The sequence below is a fragment of the Scyliorhinus torazame genome, chromosome 7 (genome assembly GCF_047496885.1).
Source record: "Scyliorhinus torazame isolate Kashiwa2021f chromosome 7, sScyTor2.1, whole genome shotgun sequence".
Taxonomy (NCBI): Eukaryota; Metazoa; Chordata; class Chondrichthyes; order Carcharhiniformes; family Scyliorhinidae; genus Scyliorhinus; species Scyliorhinus torazame.
In genome coordinates this window covers 136,013,931-136,036,777 of record NC_092713.1, presented here as the reverse complement: position 1 = coordinate 136,036,777, position 22,847 = coordinate 136,013,931, and the positions used below count along the sequence as shown (strand labels likewise).

Here is a 22,847-nt window from a genome sequence, read left to right as displayed (position 1 = left end):
GAGTCTTTGTGCGCTACAACCTTGTACTGTGCAATCCGATTGACCATGTTGGATATGCGGGGAAGAGGGTACGCATCTAGCTGCGTTTACCTGTTGATGGTCTGACTGTAGTCTACGACCATCCTTTGCTTCTCCCCTGTCTTCACTACTACCACCTGGGCTCTCCAGGGACTATTGCTGGCCTGGATTATGCCTTCCTTCAGCAGCCGCTGGACTTCGGACCTGATAAACGTCCGGTCCTGGGTGCTGTACCGTCTGTTCCTAGTGGCGACGGGTTTGCAATCCGGGGTGAGGTTCGCAAACAGGGAGGGCGGTTCGACCTTGAGTGTCGCGAGGCCGCAGATAGTCAGTGGGGGTATCGGGCCGCCAAATTTGAATGTTAAGCTCTGGAGGTTGCATTGGAAGTCCAGCCCCAGGAGGGTGGGAGCGCAGAGGTGGGGGAGGACATACAGCTGGTAATTTTTGAACTCTCTCCCCTGCACCGTTAGGTTTGCGATGCAGAACCCTTTGATTTCAACGGAGTGGGACCCCGCCGCCAGGAACATTTTTTGGGTGCTTGGCCGAATTACAAGGGAACAGCGTCTTACCGTGTCCGGGTGAATAAAACTCTCCGTGCTCCCCGAGTCGACCAAACACGGCGTTTCGTGGCCGTTCACCAGCACCTTTGTCGTTGTCGTCTGGAGCGTCCGGGGCCGCGACTGGTCGAGGGTCACTGATGCCAAGCGTGGTTGGTGTATCAGATCCTTGTCTTCAGGCAATGTGGAGCCGTCCACGCCGGGGTCCTTGCCTGTCAGCCAAGATGGCGGCGTCCATGGATCGTACGCGGTCGGGGGTGGACAAAATGGCCGCTCCCATGAGTTACACGTGGCCGGGGGTGGACAAAATGGCCGCTCCCATGGGTCGCACGTGGCCGGGGGTGGACAAAATGGCCACTCCCATGGGTCGCACGCGGCCGGGGGTGGACAAAATGGCCACTCCCATGGATCGCACGCGGCCTGTGGGTAGGAAGATGGCGGCGCCAGTCCCCCCCTCATGGTGTCCGGGGTCCAAAATGGCAGTGCCCGTTGGCCGCCCGTGGGTCGCTGGGGGGGGGTAGAGCCCATGGTCTCATTTGTTCCCCGGAGATAGCGGCGACCCCACGGGACTGGCACACCGCTGCATAGTGCCCCTTTTTACCGCAGCTTTTGCAGGTGGCCGAGCGGGCCGGGCAGGGCTGGCGGGGGTATTTTGACTGCCCGCAAAAGTAGCAGCGGGGGCCCCCCGGGTGGTCTGGGATTCTGGCTGCGCACGCTTGCGGAGGGGTTGGGGTTGCCGGGGGGTCGGTCGCGGCGGGGGTCCATGGAGCCCAAGGGGCTGCAGCGCGGTCGGGGGCATAGGCGCGGGTGTTTTGGGAGGCCACGTCGAGGGAGGCTGCAAGGGCCCGTACCTCTGTGAGTCCGAGAGAGTCTTTCCCAAAAAGTCTCTGGCGAATTTGCGACGATGCCAAACCTGCTACGTAAGCGTCTCTGATCAGGAGGTCCGTATGTTCGTTCGCCGTAACCGCTGGGCAGTTGCAGTTTCGTCCCAGGATCGTTAGAGTGTTGAAGAAATCGTCTAGCGATTCCCCGGGGATTTGTCGTCTCGTCGCGAGCTGGTAGCGTGCGTAGACCTGGTTGACGGGCTTAATGTAGATCTCCTTCAGCAAGTTGATCGCCTCTGGGAATTCTTCCGCGCCCTCGATGGGTGAGTAGATTTCGGGACTCACCCTGGAATGCAGGACCTGCATCTTCTGGTCTTCTGTTGGTCTGCCGGGGGCCGTTCGGAGATACCCCTCAAAGCACGCCAGCCAGTGTTTAAACGCGGATGTTGCGTTTGCTGCGTGGGGGCTGATTCGCAGGCACTCCGGGGTGATCCGGAGCTCCATATTCCTTTTTAAGTCTGCTCAATAAATTGTAGCACCATCGATCACACACGAGGCGAGACGTAAAGAACTTCAATCGAGGCTTTATTGAGCAGACTTGTTCAGACACATTCCCCAGCAGCTCAGTCACAGAATGCAGCTGCGGGGATTAAACCCAGGTTCTTATACCCCGCCTACCTGGGTGGAGCCCAGTAGGTGGAGGATCCAATCGGGATCCAGCATCTGTCCTCCAATAGCTCCTCGGCATTCCTGGTGTACCGTATTACCCCTAATACATACCACCACACCATGGTGACCACATAGGCCCCCATGTCTGACCTCTCCAGCCCCTCCGGGAGGCCCAGAATCTGCAAATCCGTCCGCCTCGACCGATTCTCCATCTCCTCGAACCGTTCCTGCCATTTCTTGTGGAGCACCTCGTGCGCCTCCACCTTTACTGCAAGACCTAAGATCTCGTCCTTGTTCTCGGAGACCTTTTGTTGGACCTCGCGGATCACCACCCCCTGGGCCGTCTGGGTCTCCAGCAGCTTGTCGACAGAAGCCTTCATCGGCTCCAGCAGGTCCGCTTTAATCTCTCTAAAGCAGCGCTGGACAACCTCCTGCTGCTCCTGCGCCCCTGCATCCATGCTGCCTGGTCTCCGCCCGCCGCCATTTTGCTCTTCTTCCCTCGCACCTTCTTTGGGTTCACCACCAATTTTTTAGTCGCCGCGCTCCTGGTCCAAGCCATACACTGTCGGGGAACTATTGCAATCTCCTTCCCACACCGGGAAACGTTGAAAAAATTCCGTTGGGGGCCCTGAAAAGAGCCCAAAAGTCCGTTTTTAGCAGGAGCTGCTGAATGTGCGACTTAGCTCCGCATAGCCGCAGCCGGAAGTCCTGGTAGGGTATTATGTGCTAGCTCAACAACAGCAGCTCTGTACAATTGGCAGTATTGTTTTTAGCACTTAAGTAGGCATCTGTTTGTGGGAGGGGGAAACTGGGGGGGGGTACATATACATTTGGGCACCGGGGAAACAATTAGAGAACAATTACAGAGGGCAATACGCGAATGGATCTGGTGTTGGTGTTGTCGCTTGCTTCTCCCGGATGGTTTTTGCTGCCGTTGTCGTCTCGCGATCACCTCCGCTTCAGCCGTTCGTCCCGTCTTTCGCCCGGATTTTCCTTGTTCTCTGCTCCTGAAGATGCCAAGTTTGTTCTTGTTTCCCATGGCCTCCTTCCGGCTGTCATTCCCTTGCCTCCCCCCCACCTCACTGGTTCCCCTCTATTGTTCCCTGTCTCCTCCCTCTTCCATCCCCTCCCCTTCTCCTGTGATTCGCCTTTCTTTTCTCTTAGGTTTAGCAGCTATCCCCCCCCCCCCCCCTCTGCACCGCACCCCCCCCCCGCCCCCTTCCGCCGGTCTATCCCTCCCTCCCCCGCCTCGGCTACTTTCCTCTGATTCTTGGCTACCCGGCTATTCTTCTGCTTGTTCGTTGGCCGCAAACAGGTCCCGGAACAATTGGGTGAATGGCTCCCACGTTCCGTGGAAGCCGTCGTCTGACCCTCGGATGGCGAATTTGATTTTCTCCATTTGGAGAGATTCTGAGAGGTTGGACAGCCAGTCTGCAGCTTTGGGTGGTGCTGCTGACCGCCAGCTGAACAGGATTCTATGGCGGGCGATCAGGGAGGCAAAGGCAAGGGCGCAGATATCTGAGACTTAATCATGTCAGGGAATACTGGTCTGGATTTTATGTTAACAATTACAGTGACGCAATCAACATTCATCTTTATCAAGGCATAACTCAGTCACCAACCTCTGGTATCTGGACAGGCACAGTCAAACATAGAAATAAGGAAGTTGCTCCACAGGTTTTGCCACACCAGTACCTTGAAATAGATATGGCATTAAACACGTGAAGGGCATGAATTTGCGATATGTACCCACAATATACACCACAAAAAGTTGGTACTTGTGCGTCCAGGTTCAAGTAAGTTTTAAGCAGTGTGATAAGTCTTAATTACGGCCAATCAAAGTCTCTGGGATTGAAAATTTACTTTTACAAGTTTGGAGTCCCATTCCTTTAGATTTCAATTGTTGGAATTTTAAAAAAATGTAATTTGTTTTCTTTTGATCTCTTTTATCTCTCCCTCTTAATCCCATCTTTCTTTTCCTTCTATTGCTCTTTCTGTATATGACTTTAGGTCGAATTGATTATTCTAATTGACACTTTCTGCTTTCAACTTCACATGCCTCAGTGAGGATTCTTCAATCTAATTGGGTGAAGAGACACGTTCTTGAGCCATGCTGCTGCTGGCCCTGTTCACACATGGCACAACTCTCAGGTACAGAGTGTCATGCGGAAAATGATCTTGCAGTATTGTAATTCGCCACGCAAAAAGATCATGGGAAGTCTGTGGGGAGATGTAAGCGTTAATGAAAAACAAATGCCATTCCTTTGCCAGTGACTGCAAAATCTGGGCCAGTAGGATAGGTCATCAGAAGTTGATCAAAATGGCATATATGCAAGTGTGACTTAAAGAAGGCGAGAGATAGCTATGCCACAGTGTTCAGTTGCCTAGAACAGAATGCGCTGGGTACTACAAACCTGTGGCTAGGCTGCAGGCCATAGTTTTCATGATCAAAGCGATGACTCATGGCCCTTTCAACAAACCAGGTAGCAAAAAACAAAGGTATATAGGTATTAATGCGGCTGTTAAACCATATATCTCCGGGTAATCCTCTGTCTGCCACACGGTGCACTACCCAAGCACCACTTCTTGTACTCAGAAATACCTACAGGACATTTCAAAAACACAAGTACAGTCGGTTTTAAAATCTTCCCCATGTGCATGCACAGGTAAATGCTAACACTGTATTTTACTTTCCCCCAAAGGGGAACTAAATATGTACAGTTGGTTCTAGTAGCTCCTATTGGTATATTGGAAAGGACATAAACATAAAGAGGGGACAAGAAGCCTTGTAACATGGGTAAAATATCATGAGCATCAAAGTGAATTTGAAAGTGCTGTTTTTAAATGAACTGAGAGATAGCTTTTGTTTTACACATGATGGACATAGAGCGGTGCAGAAATTGGGTCGCAAACTGTCCTTTCCATCAAACCTGCTGCCCATTGCTATCAGCCTCTGCTTTTATTTCAGGTTTCTAGGTTTTGCAGCTTTCTGTTTTTATTTTTATATTTTTCCCATGGTGCGGGGGACCATCAAGCTCAATTAGAGATTGGGACATCCTTTCAAAATGGCAGCCCAATCTCTGAGGGGCCGGTCTGGCAAGCAAGTTCAGCTCCCCAGTGATGGCAGAAATTCTGGGTGCGATTTTACTAAAAGGGAACAAAGTCTCAGAGCAAGCGTGTTTAGCCGCAGGTTTCCCGGCCCTCACAGCGCCGAGTACCACAAGGTTATAAAACAACACTCTCGTTAGACAAAGGGCCTCAGCGGGGAATGTGCAGCCAAGACTGCACATATCCCTGTTTTGTACACTGAGGAGCTCCGCTCATCGGAACTCTTCAGTGTGGTAAGAGAATGGGGCGCCATTTTTAAATGTCGTCCCGATCTCCGAGGCCCCCGATGTGGCTCCCGACTCTCCCCGAGCCCCCACACACTATGGGAGGGACCCCAGGCCACCCCAACCTCCCCCAACACCCGCGCAGTGCAGGGCATCCCTAGTTTGATCGCCAACTTGGCACCCTGACAATGCTAACCCGCCACCCTGGCAGTGCCCCTGCCAACTGACAGTGCCATTTGGACTCCCTGCCAGTGTCAGGCTGGAGCCCAGGTGGCACCGCCAGTGTGCCAGGCTGGCACTGCCAGAGTGCCCGGGTGGCACTAGCTGTGCCAGGGTGCCACCCTTCCCAAAGGGCATGCACCAGGGGGCCTCCGATCCCCTGCGAGACCCCAATGAGCACCGTTCCATCTGGTCCCTGTTTGTGGAGACCACTACTGAACAGCACTCTTTCCTTTCCTAATCTTTAAGCCTGACCAATTCATACTAATCTTTACTTTCCTGCACTGCACAGTATCTTTAAGATTGACGTCTTACATCGCATTACGTATCCTCAAAGGACTGCTTCTTGCTTGTCCCATGTTATGCACATTCCCAATTGTCACACAGCCATGTAATCGTACAGCTCAGAGGGAACATTTGTTTCAAGGGTTGAACTCTGGCGAGACATTATATAAATTAGCCTTGTGATCAGATTGAAGTATTCAGGATTTTGAGAGGAATCAGCGGGGTTGGACTGAGAGATTTCACTCTGCTGCTGCAAGAGTTTTGGACAAGAGGGTATAATCCTAAAATTAGAGCCAGACCATGCATGAGTGGCATGAGGAGACACTTCTTCATGCAGAGGGTGGCAGAAGTGGGTGGTGGAACTCTCCCACACAAAACAAAAAGGAGATGTGAGCTCAATTAGAAATTCAAAAATCAGAGATTGATATCGTTTTGCTAGATAAGGGTCAAAAAAGGATGGAGAGACAAGGCAGCTGGCGGAGTTAACAGAACAGCAGCTACGATGGCAACTGAATGGAGGGGGGGGGGGGGGTGGAGTGGGGGGGGGGGGGAGGGGGGACAGGCACTGAATGATGCACCAACAAATATGCTATTTGTTGTCACATTCTAGATATCATTCTTTACCCTGCAACCTGTGCCATGTGACAAGACGTGGGGCGAGGGAAGATGTGCCGCAAAAGCTGGTTATAACCAATAGGGTTTGGAAGAGCACTAGGTGACAGACAGGTAAAGTTTCAGTGTAAGTTGGTCGATTCTTTTACATTAGTAACTATTTTCAACAATTCTGAAAGGTGAGACGCCTTATTTTGTGGTGGCCCTTACCTGTTTAGCATGTCGACTGATTTCAACTGCAAGGTCACCCCCAGAGTTTCCAATTCCAATTACTACCACTCTCTTTCCTTCAAATGGCAGGGGTCCTTTATATTCCTTACTGTGCAGGTATTGACCCTTGAACTTTTCTATGCCTAGTTAAAGGTAAGAGAGACAACAAGAGGAATGTTACATGCTCAACACACAATTCTGTCTGGTGATAAAAAGCTTGATACACGGGATCACGTGATGCAGGTGTCGGAATAGCGGTGTCTCCATGGGCCCTGCCGCTACTCGTCCTTTAACCCTCTCATTTATCTTGTTCACACAGCACATGCTACCTAATCCGGGAATAAAAACTCCATAGTATTTCTCAAGACGTGTTCTTGGCTAGATGGTATTGAGAAAATGCTGAGGAATCCGAAAAGAAATCGCAGTCGGGTGCAACTGGGGTGGAGCTGTCTCCTTCAATATGTCAACCCGATCCTCGACTCTTGACTCGGCTCTTTCGAAGGCATTGCAGATGATGACTGCAAACATCATTAAAGTCATTGACGTTGACACGGAATATTAGTGCTCACAAGACTGAGTTGCAGAATGCAAATAAGAGGCTAAATGAAACGGAGGACAGAATCCTGATTGTTGCAAATACAACTTGCTCAGCAGAAGCCTGTTTGCAATCCTTGGAAAACCAGCTTCGCGGTATGTCTGAAAACCTGGAGAACTGAGGCCAGAAGAAACATTTTCAGGTCATCAGTTTGCCGGAAGGAGTGGAGGGTAAGCTCCCTATTAAATTTGAGAGCTGGTTGCCACGTTTTCTTAAGCTGGGTGCATTAAGTTGAAAAGGACACACAGTTCAACATCCCGTCTCATAACTAGCCATTTTCAAAACTTCAGAGATCGGCAGAGAGATATGGAGGTGGTGAGCCGTGGTAGCCCCTGGCTCTATGAGGGGTCAAGAGTCTCTTTTTTTCCAAGACTTCTGGCAGCGACACAGCAGACGCCCAGAGACTTCAATGAAGTAGGAAAGCAACTCAAGGCTGTTGGGGTGAATTATGCCCTGCTTTATCTCGCAACATTGAGGGTGGTATCCCACAATTCCACAAAGACATTCGTCAATCTGCCTAAGGCCTTGGGCTATGTGAACTCCATGGAAGGCAATAACTTGTAGTCACATTCTGCAGCTCACTGTAGAATCCGGACATTATCCCTGTTATAATCCTTCTTGCCTGATCGTACGTTATTATTTGTCACTTTAGCAGGAATATGTTACCAGTTGAGCACTATACTGAAGGTTTTATCATTAAGAAGAATCTCAGGGACTTCCATTTATTTTAAGTGGAAATTCTCCTTCACGTCCTCCTTCTAGTTAAGGGGTGCGCTGTGTGGGTGGTATGGGTAGCCTGGTTGCGAGATAGTCAACCGACTCTTCTTCTTATCAGTACTTTATGAGGGTAATCTATGCTTTAAGGTCCCTTACTTTAATCATGATAAATATGAGTAGCCCCATTGCCGGGAGGCGGGTGAGTGGTTTAGGTCTTCATGGATGGGGTTAAATGTAGGAGGAATTTGGCACCAATCCTCATTCTGGTTTAACTTTTCTCCTCTCTTCTGAGAAGTCTGTCTCCTGAGTATAACAAAGGGAAGGAACTGTTGAAGGGATAGTCCTACAAGCCCTCACACGTGTTGAGGAATGAGCCCTTAGAATTAGTGCCATCGTGAATTTTTTGTTTGTTTTTCATTTTGGGGTGAAAGAATTGTTAATTGGACCCTGCAATGGTACAGGCAGGTCTCCTATCCGAGAAAAAGACGTTATTGTATCTGTGATGTTGTTGGCAGGATTGGAAATTGGGGAGGTATGTTTCGGACACGCCCGAATGTGGCCTGAAAATCTTGTCCTATATTTTCTCCGGCTGATTGAGCAATGGCGGTAGCTAGATTAATAATTTGATCCTGGAATGTATGGGGAATACATCATCCTATTAAGAGAAAAACTATTTTGTCTTTCTTGAAAAGAAGAAGGTTGACATAGCGTTGTTGCAGGAAACTTATTTAGATGACAAGGAAAAGAGTTGAGGTGGGACTGACCTGGGCCAGTTCTCTTGCCTCATTCTCAACCAGTAGTTGTGGCTTAACAGTATTAGTCACAGAAGCACAAAATACTACAGTGCAGAAGAGACCCTTCAGCCCATCGGGTCTGCACCAACACATGAAAGGCCCTGACCTTCCATTTAATCCCACTTGCCAGCACTTGGCCCATAGCTTGAACAGAATAAAAATGTCAATAAAAATGTTTCTTTCAACAGAGAGAATTGTATGATGGGCAAGGGCGGAGCAGGGGCGATATGTGAAAGTCAAGGGCCTTTTATATGGGGAATCTGTCTTGATAATGAATATGTACGATCTTCTTAAACATTCACCTGACGTTACTATAGTCTTCCTGGTCATGGACTTTGCTGACCTGGCGTTGGCTAATTCACTTATAGGGTACAACTTCAATTGTCACCTTAACCCCTTGATGGACAAACTTCCAGTAGCCAGAGCCCCCTTCCCCACCCAACCCAACAGGCAAGCGTCGGTTTGCAAAGAGATGGGGTACTTAGATGTGTGGAGAACTCTTCAACCTCGGTGTCATAATATACACCAGTATATCATGGTGCAGGTGCACACACTGATGGACACACAGTGGGACCAATCAACACACACAACACCGCAGCCAATCACCAGTTAGAGCACACACACTATAAAGACAGGGGGCATCAGAGTTCCCGCTCATTCGAGCTGCAGCTTCCTAGTAGGACAGAGCTCACAGCCTGCAGCACAGATCTTCACCATGTGCTGAGTGCATCGACTGGTTAGGACAAGGCATGTTAGACATTTTAGTTGCTGTGATATGAAGAGTCTAAAGTGCTGTTCCTTTTTCACAAACACACATTTATTTCCTTCCGACAGCCTTTGCACAAATCTCACTATACATCGCCTGACAGAGGCTACCTGAAGCCACTTTACATATCAGTGTCAATTAATGGATACTTAACATAAATGAGACAACTAATTGCAATGTCTCTTAACCCATTACTTAACAGTCTCCCCTTCCTTGGAGAAAAAAAATAATTCGGTGAAAACAAAATTTCAAGAAACTCAAAAACACACACATGATTTCCCGCCCCCTTTTTTGGGGGGACGAGAAAGAAAAAAAAAAGTCACAGAAACAAGCGCCCTTCATTAACAATATCCAAAAGTTTCTGTGAACTCGCCCCTCTTTTTGTAAAACAGCCTGACAGTTGATAGCTCCTGTCGACTCATTTAATTTTTGTTACTTCCCCTCTGTGCAACATCTGCTTCAAACTTATGATGTCTATCCGTAACCTCTTTTCATTGACACTTTTTGTAGAGTGCACATTTTCCCACAGGCATTTATTGTCAATGTGACAGTCAATAGGTATATCACCCAATTCCCCAATCCCAAAATTTCTGTCAATATCATACTTATATAAAAGGCCATATCCACCGCCTCTACAAGGCTTAACGTCTCAGCAGCCAAAGTGCTTTTTACCACTCTCCTTATTTTCTTTGCTTCCCACACAAGTGGGCAACATTTACCATTGTTCCCCAAAAAGAAAATTATAAAACCTCATGTGCTTGAAATCCCATCACACAAATTTGCGTAGGACACATCACTATAAACTATGAGTTTCAAGTGCCTAAGGTCACCTAAAACCAGGAACTTCAAAACACACTCCTGCATTTTTAGTTTGGCCAACGCTTTATTTGCTCTTATTATATCTTCCACTTTGGGATCATTCATTTTTGTACTCAACTCTAAGACATCAAAACTCATGTCCGGTCTAGTCTGTCTACCTAACCAGTTCAGTTGCCCAATTAAACTTCGCAGTTGCTCTGTTTCTATCTTTGAAACCATTGCGTCTTTTTGTGAAACTCGGCCACGACTAATTGCTATTGGGCTGATGCTTTCCAAATAAGATTGCTGACGTAAAGTTGCCCCTAACTTAGTCTGTCCAATTTCCAGTCCAATATATTTAAATGCACCGGAAGCCTGACTTCCAACCCTGAATTCTTTCTTCAAACCAGAGATTACAATAGCTTCAAAATCACTAGTCCCACCCCACAAAAAATCACCGACATGCATCATAAAGATGCCAGAAAGATTTCCTTTATAGTGCCAGTAAAACATTGCAGGATCTGCTTTCAACTGACAACAGCCTAACTTTAACAAAACTGACCTTACCGAAAAATACTAGACTCTAGATGCATCATTTAATCCATATACACATTTGTTCAACTTCCAGAGTACCCCTTCTGTGTTAGCTGCTTCTTTAGAAGGACGGAGAAAAATGTCTCTCTGGAGCTGATGCCCCTGCAAAAAGGCAGCTTTTATATCTATAGATTTGCATTCCCATGCCTTTGTGGCTAATAGAGCCAAGAAGATCTTTAAAATAACCTTTCCTGCTGTAGGTGAATCTACCCTTAAATCCTGATCTTCTAAGTTTTCTTCAAATCCCCTTGCCACAAGCCTGGCCTTTGCCTTATAAGTTCCATCCGGAAGAACCTTTTCCATGCAAATCCATCTGTGGGATAGAGATCTTTGTCCCCTATCCGGTACTTCCGTGTATACCCCAAATTCACTCCAACTATGCAATTCTTTCTGTTTAGCTTCTTTGATAACTTTTTCATATAATTTATTTAAGCCACCAAAATCTCACGTGCATGTGGGCTTCTACGCCTATTAGTATTCATAGTCTTACTCATGTTCCAAGATCTTGATAAACTATGTCCCCTCTCCCGCCTGGTATCTCGTTCTGTACTGCTACTGCTTGATCTTTCCCTTCTGCTGTGGGATGTCCTTTCAATAGTTCTCGACCTTTTCCTGCGGACCTGTTCACTATCCGATGTACTATCTGAACTGGCACTGCGTTTCTGTGCCCTCTATTTTTGAACTTAGTTTTCCCAATCCATTGTCTTGACACCTTCCCCTGAATGCTGTACATTCAACCAATGTTTATACTTTCCAGTGGCCTTCCCTGCTCAACTAATAACAGTTGCATCCTTCCATTGACTAGACTCTTCAGGCAAGTATGTCACTTTTGTACCAACTTTTGGTAGTTGCCCTTTCGGAAAAATGGCCTGTTCTAATTCATCAGAAGTGTTGTGTTCCTCCACAGAAACCCTGTCTATATCAGTTAATTGGTCCTCATAGTTCTGTTACACATGCATACCAGATGACTCTGGTTCCTCGTCATGTCTGTCTGCTCTGTCTAAATTTGAAAATGTGTCATCTGTACCATTATCCTTGATGAGTGTACCCTAACAGTTTGATTACCATGTTGCAAAATAATTGTTTTGCCATCTATGCCTATGATCTTCCCTGGGCCTTTCCATTCATTAGAATTGTCTCTCTTATAGTATACCATGCCTCCTTGTTGAAAAAGGGCATCTGATGGCCGTACGTTATGTCTTAAAGCTCTGCGAATTCTTTCAGAAACTTCTGCTTCCAAAAAAGCTTTTCTACTGCTATGTAATGCATTTAAATGTTCAGCAAAACCAGAGCTAATTGTAGTCCCCTCCCAAACTGGAGGCTGGTCATCCAGAATGGACGGAATTCTAGGATTTCTACCAAACGCTAATTGATAAGGACTATAGCCCCCAACCATCTACAATGAATTCTTTGCATGTACTGCCCATGCTAAAGCTGAATTTAGCCTGCAATTTGGTCGATCTGCCAAAATTTTCCGAAGCATGTCATCGATGACAGCATGATTTCTTTCACAGCCACCATTACTAAATGGGCTTTCTGCAGCCGTATTCATAACTCTGATATTCATGTTTTCACACATATCCCCAAACTCATCATTATCAAATTCTCCCCCATTGTCCATAAGGAATTTTGCCGGTGGACCCATTCCTGTCCCTATCCATTTTTCCACGATTTGATCCAGAATTACTCTCTTTTCTTTACTTCGTACAATCGTTGATTGACTAAATCTGGTTGCTAAATCTACAAAATGCAAAATAAATATATTATTTGCTTTATCCCATATCATAAGGTCCTTGGCCACAATGTCGTTAAAATCCCTGGCCAAAGGTAAGGTTACTATCGGTCGTGCTGGTGTCCTTCCTACAAACTTCACAGCGGTCACTAACCTGTTCTATCAGTTTAGTATAGTCATTATCCCTTACCCCTGCATCCTTTAATAAATTTTTCAGCCTCCGAGGAGACGGATGTGCAAATTGCCTATGCAGTTTTAATACCACAAGCTTTTTATCAGCTAAAGTCCCATTTTCAACTGCCATTAACACATCCTTAACCACTCGACTTGAAATATTATTTGTCAGTAATGGAATACAATAGTGTCCCAACTTTGTAAATTGTAAGTCCACCGTCTTTCCAAAAACTGTTGCCTTACCCTGTTCCATATCCAGTTTAATGTGTGCTTTCTTCATCGACGGTCTGCTCAGAAGCAAAGGTATCTCACTTGATATAACATCCATGCTAATGAAATGATTCACTCCGGCAATATTGCAAGGGATCACCACTCTTTTCAGCGACTTCAGAGTATTATCATCCCCAAACCTGAAACTTGTGGAACTTTCAAATTCCTTAACCTTGTTACGATTTTCAGCATTCAAAGAGTCCAGGTAACATGTTAACCAGTCAATTCCACACACAGTAGATGTGCAGCCACTGTCCAATACAGCACAATTGAAGCATTCTGCAACCAACACCCTCATTACCGGCGTAAAATTGCTTGTCAATAGGACAATGCCTTCTTTCTGGTCACTATCTTTTTCCTCTTCTGACTCTTCCGTGTCATGTGTCGCTTCAAACACTCTATCATAATGAGTTGGATAGTTGAAAGCATAAGACACCAGCCACTGTCGGTATATAGCATTGATCCAGACGATGAGTGGTGTGCCACCCTGACGGCCAACCGGTCCCAAATACGATTCCGCCTGGACACTGGTGCCTCTGCCAATCCTATTGCGCGGTCTGACCTCCAAAGCCTTTGTGTCAAACCAGCCATCCTTCCATCAGCCTGCTAGCTATTGGATTATAATGGCAATGCCATTGATGCCAGCGGCTCGTGCCAACTTGAAGTGACGCACAGGTCACGCAAAGCCATCCTTCCTTTTGAAATCGTGGGCTTCTCGAAAGCCTCCCTGCTTGGCGCGCAGGCATGCAAGCTGCTGAACCTAGTTCAGAGAGTTCACTCTCTCTCCTGATGACACGTCTGCCTTTCAGGACACCGACTTCAGGGCGCAACTCGACGCCATCATCAACCAGCACTGCGACGTCTTCGAAGGTATGGGCACGCTCCCTTACACCTACAAGATCTTATTGAAACCGAATGCCACGCCTGTGGTGCACGCACCTCGCAGGGTCCCAGCACCCCTCAAGGACCGCTTCAAGCAGCAGCTGCAGGACCTCCAGGACCAAGGAGTGATTTCCAAAGTCACAGAACCGACCGACTGGGTCAGTTCCATGGTATGTGTAAAAAAGCCTTCCGGCAAATTGAGAATTTGCATTGATTCCCAAGGATCTAAATCGCAATATCATGAAGGAGCATTATCCAATTCCCAAGCGCGAAGAGATCACATGCGAGATGGCTCGCGCCAAGCTCTTCACCAAACTCGACGCCTCAAAAGGATTCTGGCAAATCCAGCTCGACAAATCCAGCAGGAAACTGCGCACATTTAATACCCCTTTGGCAGATATTGTTACAACAGGATGCCGTTTGGGATCATAACTGCTTCAGAAGTGTTCCATTGGATTATGGAACAAATGATGGAAGGCATTGAAGGTGTTCGCGTCTATGTCGCCGACATAATCATTTGGTCCACCACCCCGCAGGAGCATGTTAGTCGCCTCCAGCGCGTATTCAAACGTATACGTGAGCATGGCCTCCGCCTCAACAGGGCCAAATGCTCTTTTGGTCAGACGGAACTCAAGTTCCTCGGGGACCACATCTCCCAGTTGGGTGTGCGGCCGGATGCGGACAAGGTAGCTGCTATCACAGCTATGAAAACGCCAGAGGACAAGAAGGCGGTCCTTCGATTTCTGGGCATGGTCAATTTTTTAGGGAAATTCATCCCTAACCTCACCTCTCATACCACGGCTCTCAGGAACCTGGTCAGGAAGACGACAGACTTCCAATGGCTCCCTGCCCACGAGCGGGAATGGAGAGAACTCAAAACAAAATAGACCACGGCCCCGGTCTTAGCTTTCTTTGATCCAGCAAAGGAGACCAAAACTTTGACCGATGCCAGCCAATCCGGCATTGGGGCAGTGCTCCTGCAACGTGATGAGGCCTCATCATGGGCCCCCGTTGCATATGCGTCACGTGCCATGACCCCCACGGAGCAGCGCTACGCGCAGATAGAAAAGGAGTGCCTGGGCCTTCTGACCGGTGTGGTTAAGTTTCACGATTATGTATACGGACTTCCTCAATTCACCGTCGAGACCGACCATCGCCCGCTGGTCAATATAATACAGAAAGACTTGAACGACATGACGCCTCGCCTCCAGCGTATTCTTCTCAAGCTCCGGCGATACGGCTTCCAGCTGGTATACACCCCAGGCAAAGATCTCATCATTGTTGATGTTCTCTCCAGGGCAGTCAGCACTCCATGTGACCCAGCGGGATTCGTCTGCCAGGTTGACGCCCATGTGGCCTTCACTGCCTCCAATCTACCTGCCACGCATGAACGCCTCGTCCAAATTCACTGCGAGATGGCGGCTGACCCCTTGCTACAGCGTGTCATGCACCACCTAACAGATGGGTGGCTCAAGGGCCAATGCCCTCAATTCTATAATGTCAGAGATGATCTGGCGGTAGTAGACGGGGTTCTTCTGAAACTGGACCGCATTGTCATCCCGCCTAGCATGCGCCAGCTTGTCCTGGAACAGCTACACGAGGGCCACCTTGGCGTGGAAAGGTGCCGCCGACGGGCCCGAGAGACAGTGTACTGGCCCGGCATTAATGATGACATAGCCAACACAGTGCTCAACTGCCCCACTTGTCAGCACTTCCAGCCGGCCCAACCACGTGAGACCCTGCAGCCCCATGGGTTGGTCACGTCACCATGGACCAAGGTGGGCATCGACCTGTTCCACGCGCTGGGTAGAGACTATGTCCTGATCGTGGACTACTTTTCAAATTACCAGGTGATACGGTTGCACAATATCACATCATCTGCAGTCATCCGTGCCTGTAAGGATACCTTTGCTCGACACAACATCTCACTCACGGTTATGTCGGACAATGGCCCCTGCTTCTCACCATACACTATTTATTGCCGCACATGTACATTCTTTTATAAAAGGGGGATGTCACAATATACACCAGTATATCATGGTGCAGACACACACACTGATGGACACACAGTGGGACCAATCAACACACACAACACCGCAGTCAATCACCAGTTAGAGCACATGCACCATAAAGACAGGGGGCATCAGAGTTCCCGCTCATTCGAGCTGCAGCTTCCTAGTAGGACAGAGCTCACAGCCTGCAGCACAGATCTTCACCATGTGCTGAGTGCATCGACTGGTTAGGACAAGGCATAGGTCTTTAGTTCAATCTAATATCGTGTTAACCCACAGTGAAAGTATGTTAACCAGTTTCTGTCTTAATAAAATAGTGTTGCACTATTTCAAGTGTTGGTGACCTGTATGTGTTCCACGGATCCAGAGCACCCAACACAACACTCGGGATAAGAAATTTCCTTTTTTGACCTGTTCCTCAATGTCATACTAGAAGTGACTATTTTTTATGCCAAGAGCAAACACGCCCCCCCCCTCCCCCCCCCTCCTTTTTTGAGATTGGGAAGAAACTGAGTAGATACATGGCCTTTCTGACCAAGGAGAAGGCTGTCTCTAGGGCCATTTCCTCTGTGCTAAATTCCAAGGGTAACAGACTGATCAAAACTGAGGATATCAATAAAACATTTAAGGAGTTTTAAACCAATTTATTTAAATCAGACCAGACTGGGGATGCACTGACACTGATGGAGTGCATCTTCTCTTCTATTTAGCTCCCAGCGATTTCTGAGGAACAATGGTTGGTCCTAACTGCTCCTATTTATAAGGTAGAAGTGACTCTTGCATTGAAGGAGTTTCAATCTGGTAAGACCTCAGGCCCAGATGGTTTTGGAAGAAAGTTTTACAAGAAATTTGAAGACTTGCTGTCAGATCCTTTGATTGGCATGTATAGTCGCTCATTTGAAGCAAGTCTATTGCCATAGATCCATTGAGTGGGTAATATCTCCCTGATCCTGAAGACAGGCAAGAATCCAGGTGACTGTGTATCCTATAGGCCAATTTTTCTCCTGAACGTAGATTTGAAGCTCTTGTCTAAAGTGTGAGCATGGTACCTAATAATAATCTTTATTATTATCACAAGTAGGCTTACATTACCACTGCAATGAAGTGACTGTGAAAAGTCCCGAGTCGCCACACTCCGGCGCTTGTTCGGCTACACAGAGGGAGAATTCACAATGTCCAATTCACCTAACAGCACGTCTTTCAGGACTTGTGGGAGGAAACGGTAGCACCCGGAGGAAACCCACGCAGACATGGGGAGAACGTGCAGACTCCACACAGACAGTGACCCAAGCCGGGAATCGAACCTGGGACCCTGGTGCTGTGAAGCAACAGTGCTAACCATTGTGCTACCGTGCCGCCCCCTGAAGGAAGTTCTCCTATTGATTATGAAAGGCGATTCGACTGGGTTTATAAAAGGATGGAACTAATGTAACAATGTTAGGAGGGGACTGAAGGTTATTCAGGTTTTTCAAAAATAGGCGTTGAATGGGTTAGTGATCTCCTTAGATGTAATGCGGAGAAAGCTTTTCATAGAATCCCTACAGTGCAGAAGGAGGCCATTTGGCCCATTGGGTTTGCACCGACCCTCTGAAAGAGCACCCTACCTAGGCGCAATCCCCCGCCCTATCCCCGTAACCCCACCTAATCTTTGGACACAAAGGGGCAATTTAGCATGGCCAATCCACCTAACCTGCACATCTTTGGACTGTGGGAGGAAACTGGAGCACCCGGAGGAAACCCACGCAGACACGAGGAGAATGTGCAAACTCCACATAGACAATCACCCGAAGTTGGAATTGAATCCGAGCCCCTGGCGCTGTGAGGCAGCAGTGCTAACCATGGTGCCGCCGTGCCACTTTTGACCAGGTAGAGTGGAATTGTTTGTTTTATATGCTGCAGAGGTTTGGGCTTGGAGGGGAGCATGTTATGTGAATACAGGTGCTTAATAAAAGTCTGATGACAGCAGTGCTTAGGGGTGGTTATAGGTCTGAGAGTTTCTGTCTCCAGTGAGGGAATAGACAAGGATCCCCATTATCTCCGTTATTGTTTGCAATTGTCACATAGGCAATTAGACAGGACCTTTGGATTTTGGGTTACACAGTGGAGGGAAGCAGAACAAGATCACTCTTTATGGATGACGTGTTGCTGTTTGAGTCTGAGCCAGACATTTCTGTTCTCGCTGTTATTGGTGTGGTGGATAATTTTAGCCTGTTTTCGGGCTATAAAATTAATTTTATCAAGCCTGAGGCTATGCCATTGGGTGGGCTTCGAGGTGCATTTCAGTGGTCCCCATCAGGGTTTACTTATCTGGGCATGGTGGTTACCCCCTCCTGTATGGGGCCAATTTCCCCCCGTTAATTGCGTCTATTAGGTGGGACCTGCTCCCTTGGTCATTCTTGCCGATTTCATGGTTAGACAGGGTAGCATTGATTAAGATGAATGTGTTGCCTAGATTACTGTATCCTTTACAGATGCTGCCAATCTTGCTTTCTGCTCAGGTCCTAAAGGAAATTAAAGGGCTGTTTAATTCCTTGATATGAAACAAGATAAACCTTGTTTAAATTTTGCTGAACTGTAGCTTCCCAGTTCAAAGTGGGGGCTAGCGGTGCTGAATATTAAAATGCATCAATTAGACTTGCATTTTATGTTTATAAGGGACTGGGTCAGAGAGGACCCTGTGCTGTTGGGTGCTCTGAGGTACAGACGAACCAACACGGTTGCGATTGGTACAACGCAGTTTTATTCCAACTAGTTATTTACACATCTTGGTACTCAGCACGTGGTGACTGTGTGAGTGTCTTGTTAATGAGGTCCTGGCCTTGTCCTGTCTCCAGATGGACTGGCCAGCAGGTGTCGTGTTTCTTGTCTTATACTGTGTCTGCTCTTGTCTGTGATTGGCTGTCGTGTTATGTGTGTTAATTGGTCTGTTGGTCTGTCTATCATGATGTGTGTGTTGTGATGTGTGTTTGAATCTCATGACAGCCCTCCTTTTTTTACAAGATTATGTGCCTACGTGGTTATAAATAATGTGTCCTGAGTGCAGCTAAAGGTGTGTGTGCGTGATATTTACAGCATGTACATGTGGCGTAGCTATATACAAGGGGCGATGTCAGGTGTGACATGCTAACGAGGTTGTACCATAACAAAAGAAGAAGGACGTTGAAATTTGGACCGACCAAACAAGGCCTGGAACGATAAAACAGTGACATGTTACAATACAGTAGTTGCTAAAATGTGACGTGTGAACAGTCTCATAAGTCCAGTCTAGTCGGTGGGCGACGAATTCGGGTTGAACGTCAGGGTGGCACTCCATTCATCGGCCGGATTGATGGTGTTGACCCGGTTCACATCAATGACCGCAACCCGGAAGGCGTCTTGGTCATCTGTGTCGTCGGTTTGGATGTCGTGATGTGGAGGCTGGATGGTCCGCACGTGTCTGCGAGGTTGTCGGAGATGTGGAAGATCCACAGGTTGAGCCGCTCGACAGTAGGCAGTGTAGTGGCCCATCTTGCCACAGCGTAGGCATTGTCGGGTTTTTGCAGGACATTGCCCTTTTAAATGTGCAGCTCCACAGTTGCCGAACGTCATGACGTCATGGCGTTCGTTATGCCACTGCGCATGCGCAGTTCTGTCTTGCGTCGGTGGCACCTGCGCAGCATGTCCCTCAGTGTTGCCGTAGGTTTTGGCGTGCACAAACGCGGGAGGCCTCAAAAAGCGTGTGAAACGGCTGCCCTCGTCCGGGCCGCGAGCCGGGAGAAACTCGATTGCCTGGATGCGTTCGGCCTCGTGGGCGGCCTGGCTTGCCGATTCGATCGCTTGGGACCCCCTCCGTGCCGATTCGGTCGCCTGAAATTGGGCATAGCGGCTGGTCGCATTTTCATGCAGGACACAGGCTTCAACTGCAGATGCTAAGGTCAGGCCTTTAATTTTTAGAAGCTGCTGGCGTAGGCCACTGGAGGCAACGCCAAAAACGATCTGGTCCCGGATCATGGACTCAGAGGTGGTGCCGTAACCGCAGGACTGCGCGAGTATGCGGAGGTGCGTCAGGAAGGACTGAAAGAGCTCATCCTTACCTTGTAGGCGCTGCTGAAAGATATACCTCTCAAAGCTTTCATTGACCTCAACGTTGAAGTGCTGGTCGAGCTTGAGGAGGACCGTGTCATATATAGATTTGTTCTCGCCTTCCGCGAACACCAAGGAGTTGTATACATCGATGGCGTGCTGACCTGCGGTAGTGAGGAGCATGGCAATCTTTGTTTCGTCCGAGGCGTCCTGTTTTTCGTTGGCTCGCATGAACAGTTCGAATCGCTGCTTGAAGAGCTTCCAATTGGTGCCCAGGTTCCCAGCGACTTGCAACGGCTGCGGTTTGTTGTGGGTGTCCATGGCTCAGGATGGCAGATTTGCCGGTAAGTATCGATTCACTCACTGGTACCATGTGGTGTTGGGTGCACTGCGGTACAGACGAACCAACACGGTTGCGATTGGTACAACGCAGTTTTATTCCAACTGTTATTTACACATCTGACTTGGTACTCAGCACGTGGTGAATGTGTGAGTGTCTTGCTAATGAGGTCCTGGCCTTGTCCTGTCTCCAGGTGGACTGGCCAGCAGGTATCGTGTTTCTTGTCTTATACTGTGTCTGCTCTTGTCTGTGATTGGCTGTCGTGTTATGTGTGCTAATTGGTCTGTTGGTCTGTCTATCATGATGTGTGTGTTGTGATGTGTGTTTGAATATCATGACAGACCCCTCCCCCATTTGGCTTGGCATTGAGGCAGACCAGTCAACACACTCCTGATATTTAGAGTGTGGAGGATGGGCTGTCAGCTGGAAGGAAGATCTAAATTAACTTCTGCTTTCTCTCCCATTCAGGGCAACCCAGACATTATGGCCCATAGATTCGATATCTGGCGAGATAGAGGCATTTGTAGGCTTGGAGACACGTTCAGTGTTGCTTCCTTGTCATCTTTTAAGCAGCTATGCCAACAATTTGACTTCCCGAGACACCCCTTTTTAAAATATCTGAAACTTAGAGGCTTTACCCTTAGTAAGAAAACAATAAACAATGGACTTCCAGAGGGGACCATGGAGTGAGGGGTCGCACATTTGGTGGCTCCTGCTCGTGGGGGATATTGCGGATCTTTTCCCCAGTTAACAGCTGGATCTGAGGAGGAAAAAAGGTGCGGGAGAGTGAGTGGAAGAGATTGACCCTTTGGTGTACGGAGCTGAGGGCCAGAAGCGGTCCAAAAAGAGAGAATCAGTCGGTTACAGCTGGTGCGGCGCCTGCGACGCATGTGGGGATGGCGGAGGGGCAGGGAGCGGCCCTGCCGGCTCAGTGGTTGACGGACCAGCTGGTGAGCTTCTTGAACGAGAAGTTCACCCGGCAACAGAAGGAGAGTCTGGAGGATCTGGCCGGGCCGTGGATTTGATCAAGGTGGTGGTCATCCGCGTGGAAACGAAGCTGACGGCCCAGGGTCAGGTGATCCAGAAGATGGAGGAGGTGGCAGGGGAACACGAGGAGCAGTTTGCCTTGATGGCAGCGGAGATGGGGTTGATATGCGATCAGCAGAGGCGGCTCCAGGAGAAGGTTGAAGACCCAGAGAACCGGTCATGCAGGTAGAACATAAGGACCGTGGGCCTGCTGGAGGGAAGTGAAGGAGCCGATACTGGCGCATATGTGGGAAGGATGCTGGAGAAGCTGCTCGGAGAGAGTGCATTTGCACGACCTTTGGAGGTGGATCGAGCGCATAGGGCGCTAATGAGGAAGCCCCAGGGGAACGAGCTGCTGAGGGCGATGGTGGTGCGGCTGCACTTTTTCCTGCACAAGGAGCAAATTATGAAGTGGGCCAGGCAGACGAGGCGCTGCACCTGGGAGGGCAGTGAAATCAGTGTTTACCAAAACCTGGGTCCAGAGTTGGCCAGGAGGAGAGCGAGCTTTAACAAGGTCAGGGCAACCCTCTACAAGAAGGGGGTGAAGTGTGGGCTATTGTACCGGGCACATCTGTGGGTGACCAACGAAGGCTGTGTATTGTACTTTGGTTCGGTGGAGGAGGTGGTAGATTTTGTTAAAAGCAATGGACTGGCAGGAGAATGAGGACTTTGAACTTTGGTGGAGATGCTATGATGATGCTGCTGTTAACTTATGTTTGGGGCTATTTCTTTCATTTTTGGCTTCAGGTTTGTTCTTTGTTAGGGGATGGGGGTTGGTCTCTTTGTTTGGGCTTGGGTAGGGGTTGTTTTTGCTTGCTTGGACTCATATTCGAGCATGGAAGGAGGGAAATCAGTGGGGAGTTGAACCTAGGGCCATGGGCGGGCTGCCAGGCTAGCTGAGCAGGCTAGTTCATGAAGCACAATGGGGAGTGAGTGGAAGGTCAGTGGGGGGATGGGGGAATAATGCTGACAGGGGAAGGGCTTTCAAAGTGTAAGGGGAGGAGGTTCGATGACGGTGGGTGCCCGAGGACGGGCCTGGGGAGGTGTGGGCGATTGAAGGCGGATGTGGCCACGCTACAAGAGACGCACCTGAAGGTGGGGGACCAGATTAGGCTGAGGAAGGGATGGGTTCTGCAAGTATTTCATTCGGAATTGGACTTTAAAACGAAGAGGGTGACGATTTTGGTTAATAAGCAGGTGGCGTTCAAGGTAGGAAATATAGTGGTGGACTCTGGGGGAAGGTACATTTTGTCAGCGGAAAATTGAAGGGCATGATGGATGTCGGTAAACAACTATGCCCCGGACTGGGCCAATTTGGAATCTATGAGGCGGGTGCTGGGGAATATACTGTCATAATAT

The 22,847-nt window shown here is 48.5% G+C and overlaps 1 protein-coding gene across 3 annotated transcripts in view; it reads right to left on the bottom strand.

The window, feature by feature from the left end:
* Nucleotides 1-22,847, bottom strand: part of LOC140426589 (flavin-containing monooxygenase 5-like) — a 106,505-nt gene that overhangs the window by 32,192 nt on the left and 51,466 nt on the right. For all 3 annotated transcript variants that reach the window (XM_072511537.1, XM_072511538.1, XM_072511536.1), the window contains exons 5-6: nt 6,727-6,869; nt 4,483-4,670 (exon numbers count right to left, since the gene is read on the bottom strand). In XM_072511537.1, coding sequence (XP_072367638.1) covers nt 4,483-4,670; nt 6,727-6,869 — 331 coding nt within the window. The remainder of the gene's footprint in view (nt 1-4,482; nt 4,671-6,726; nt 6,870-22,847) is intronic.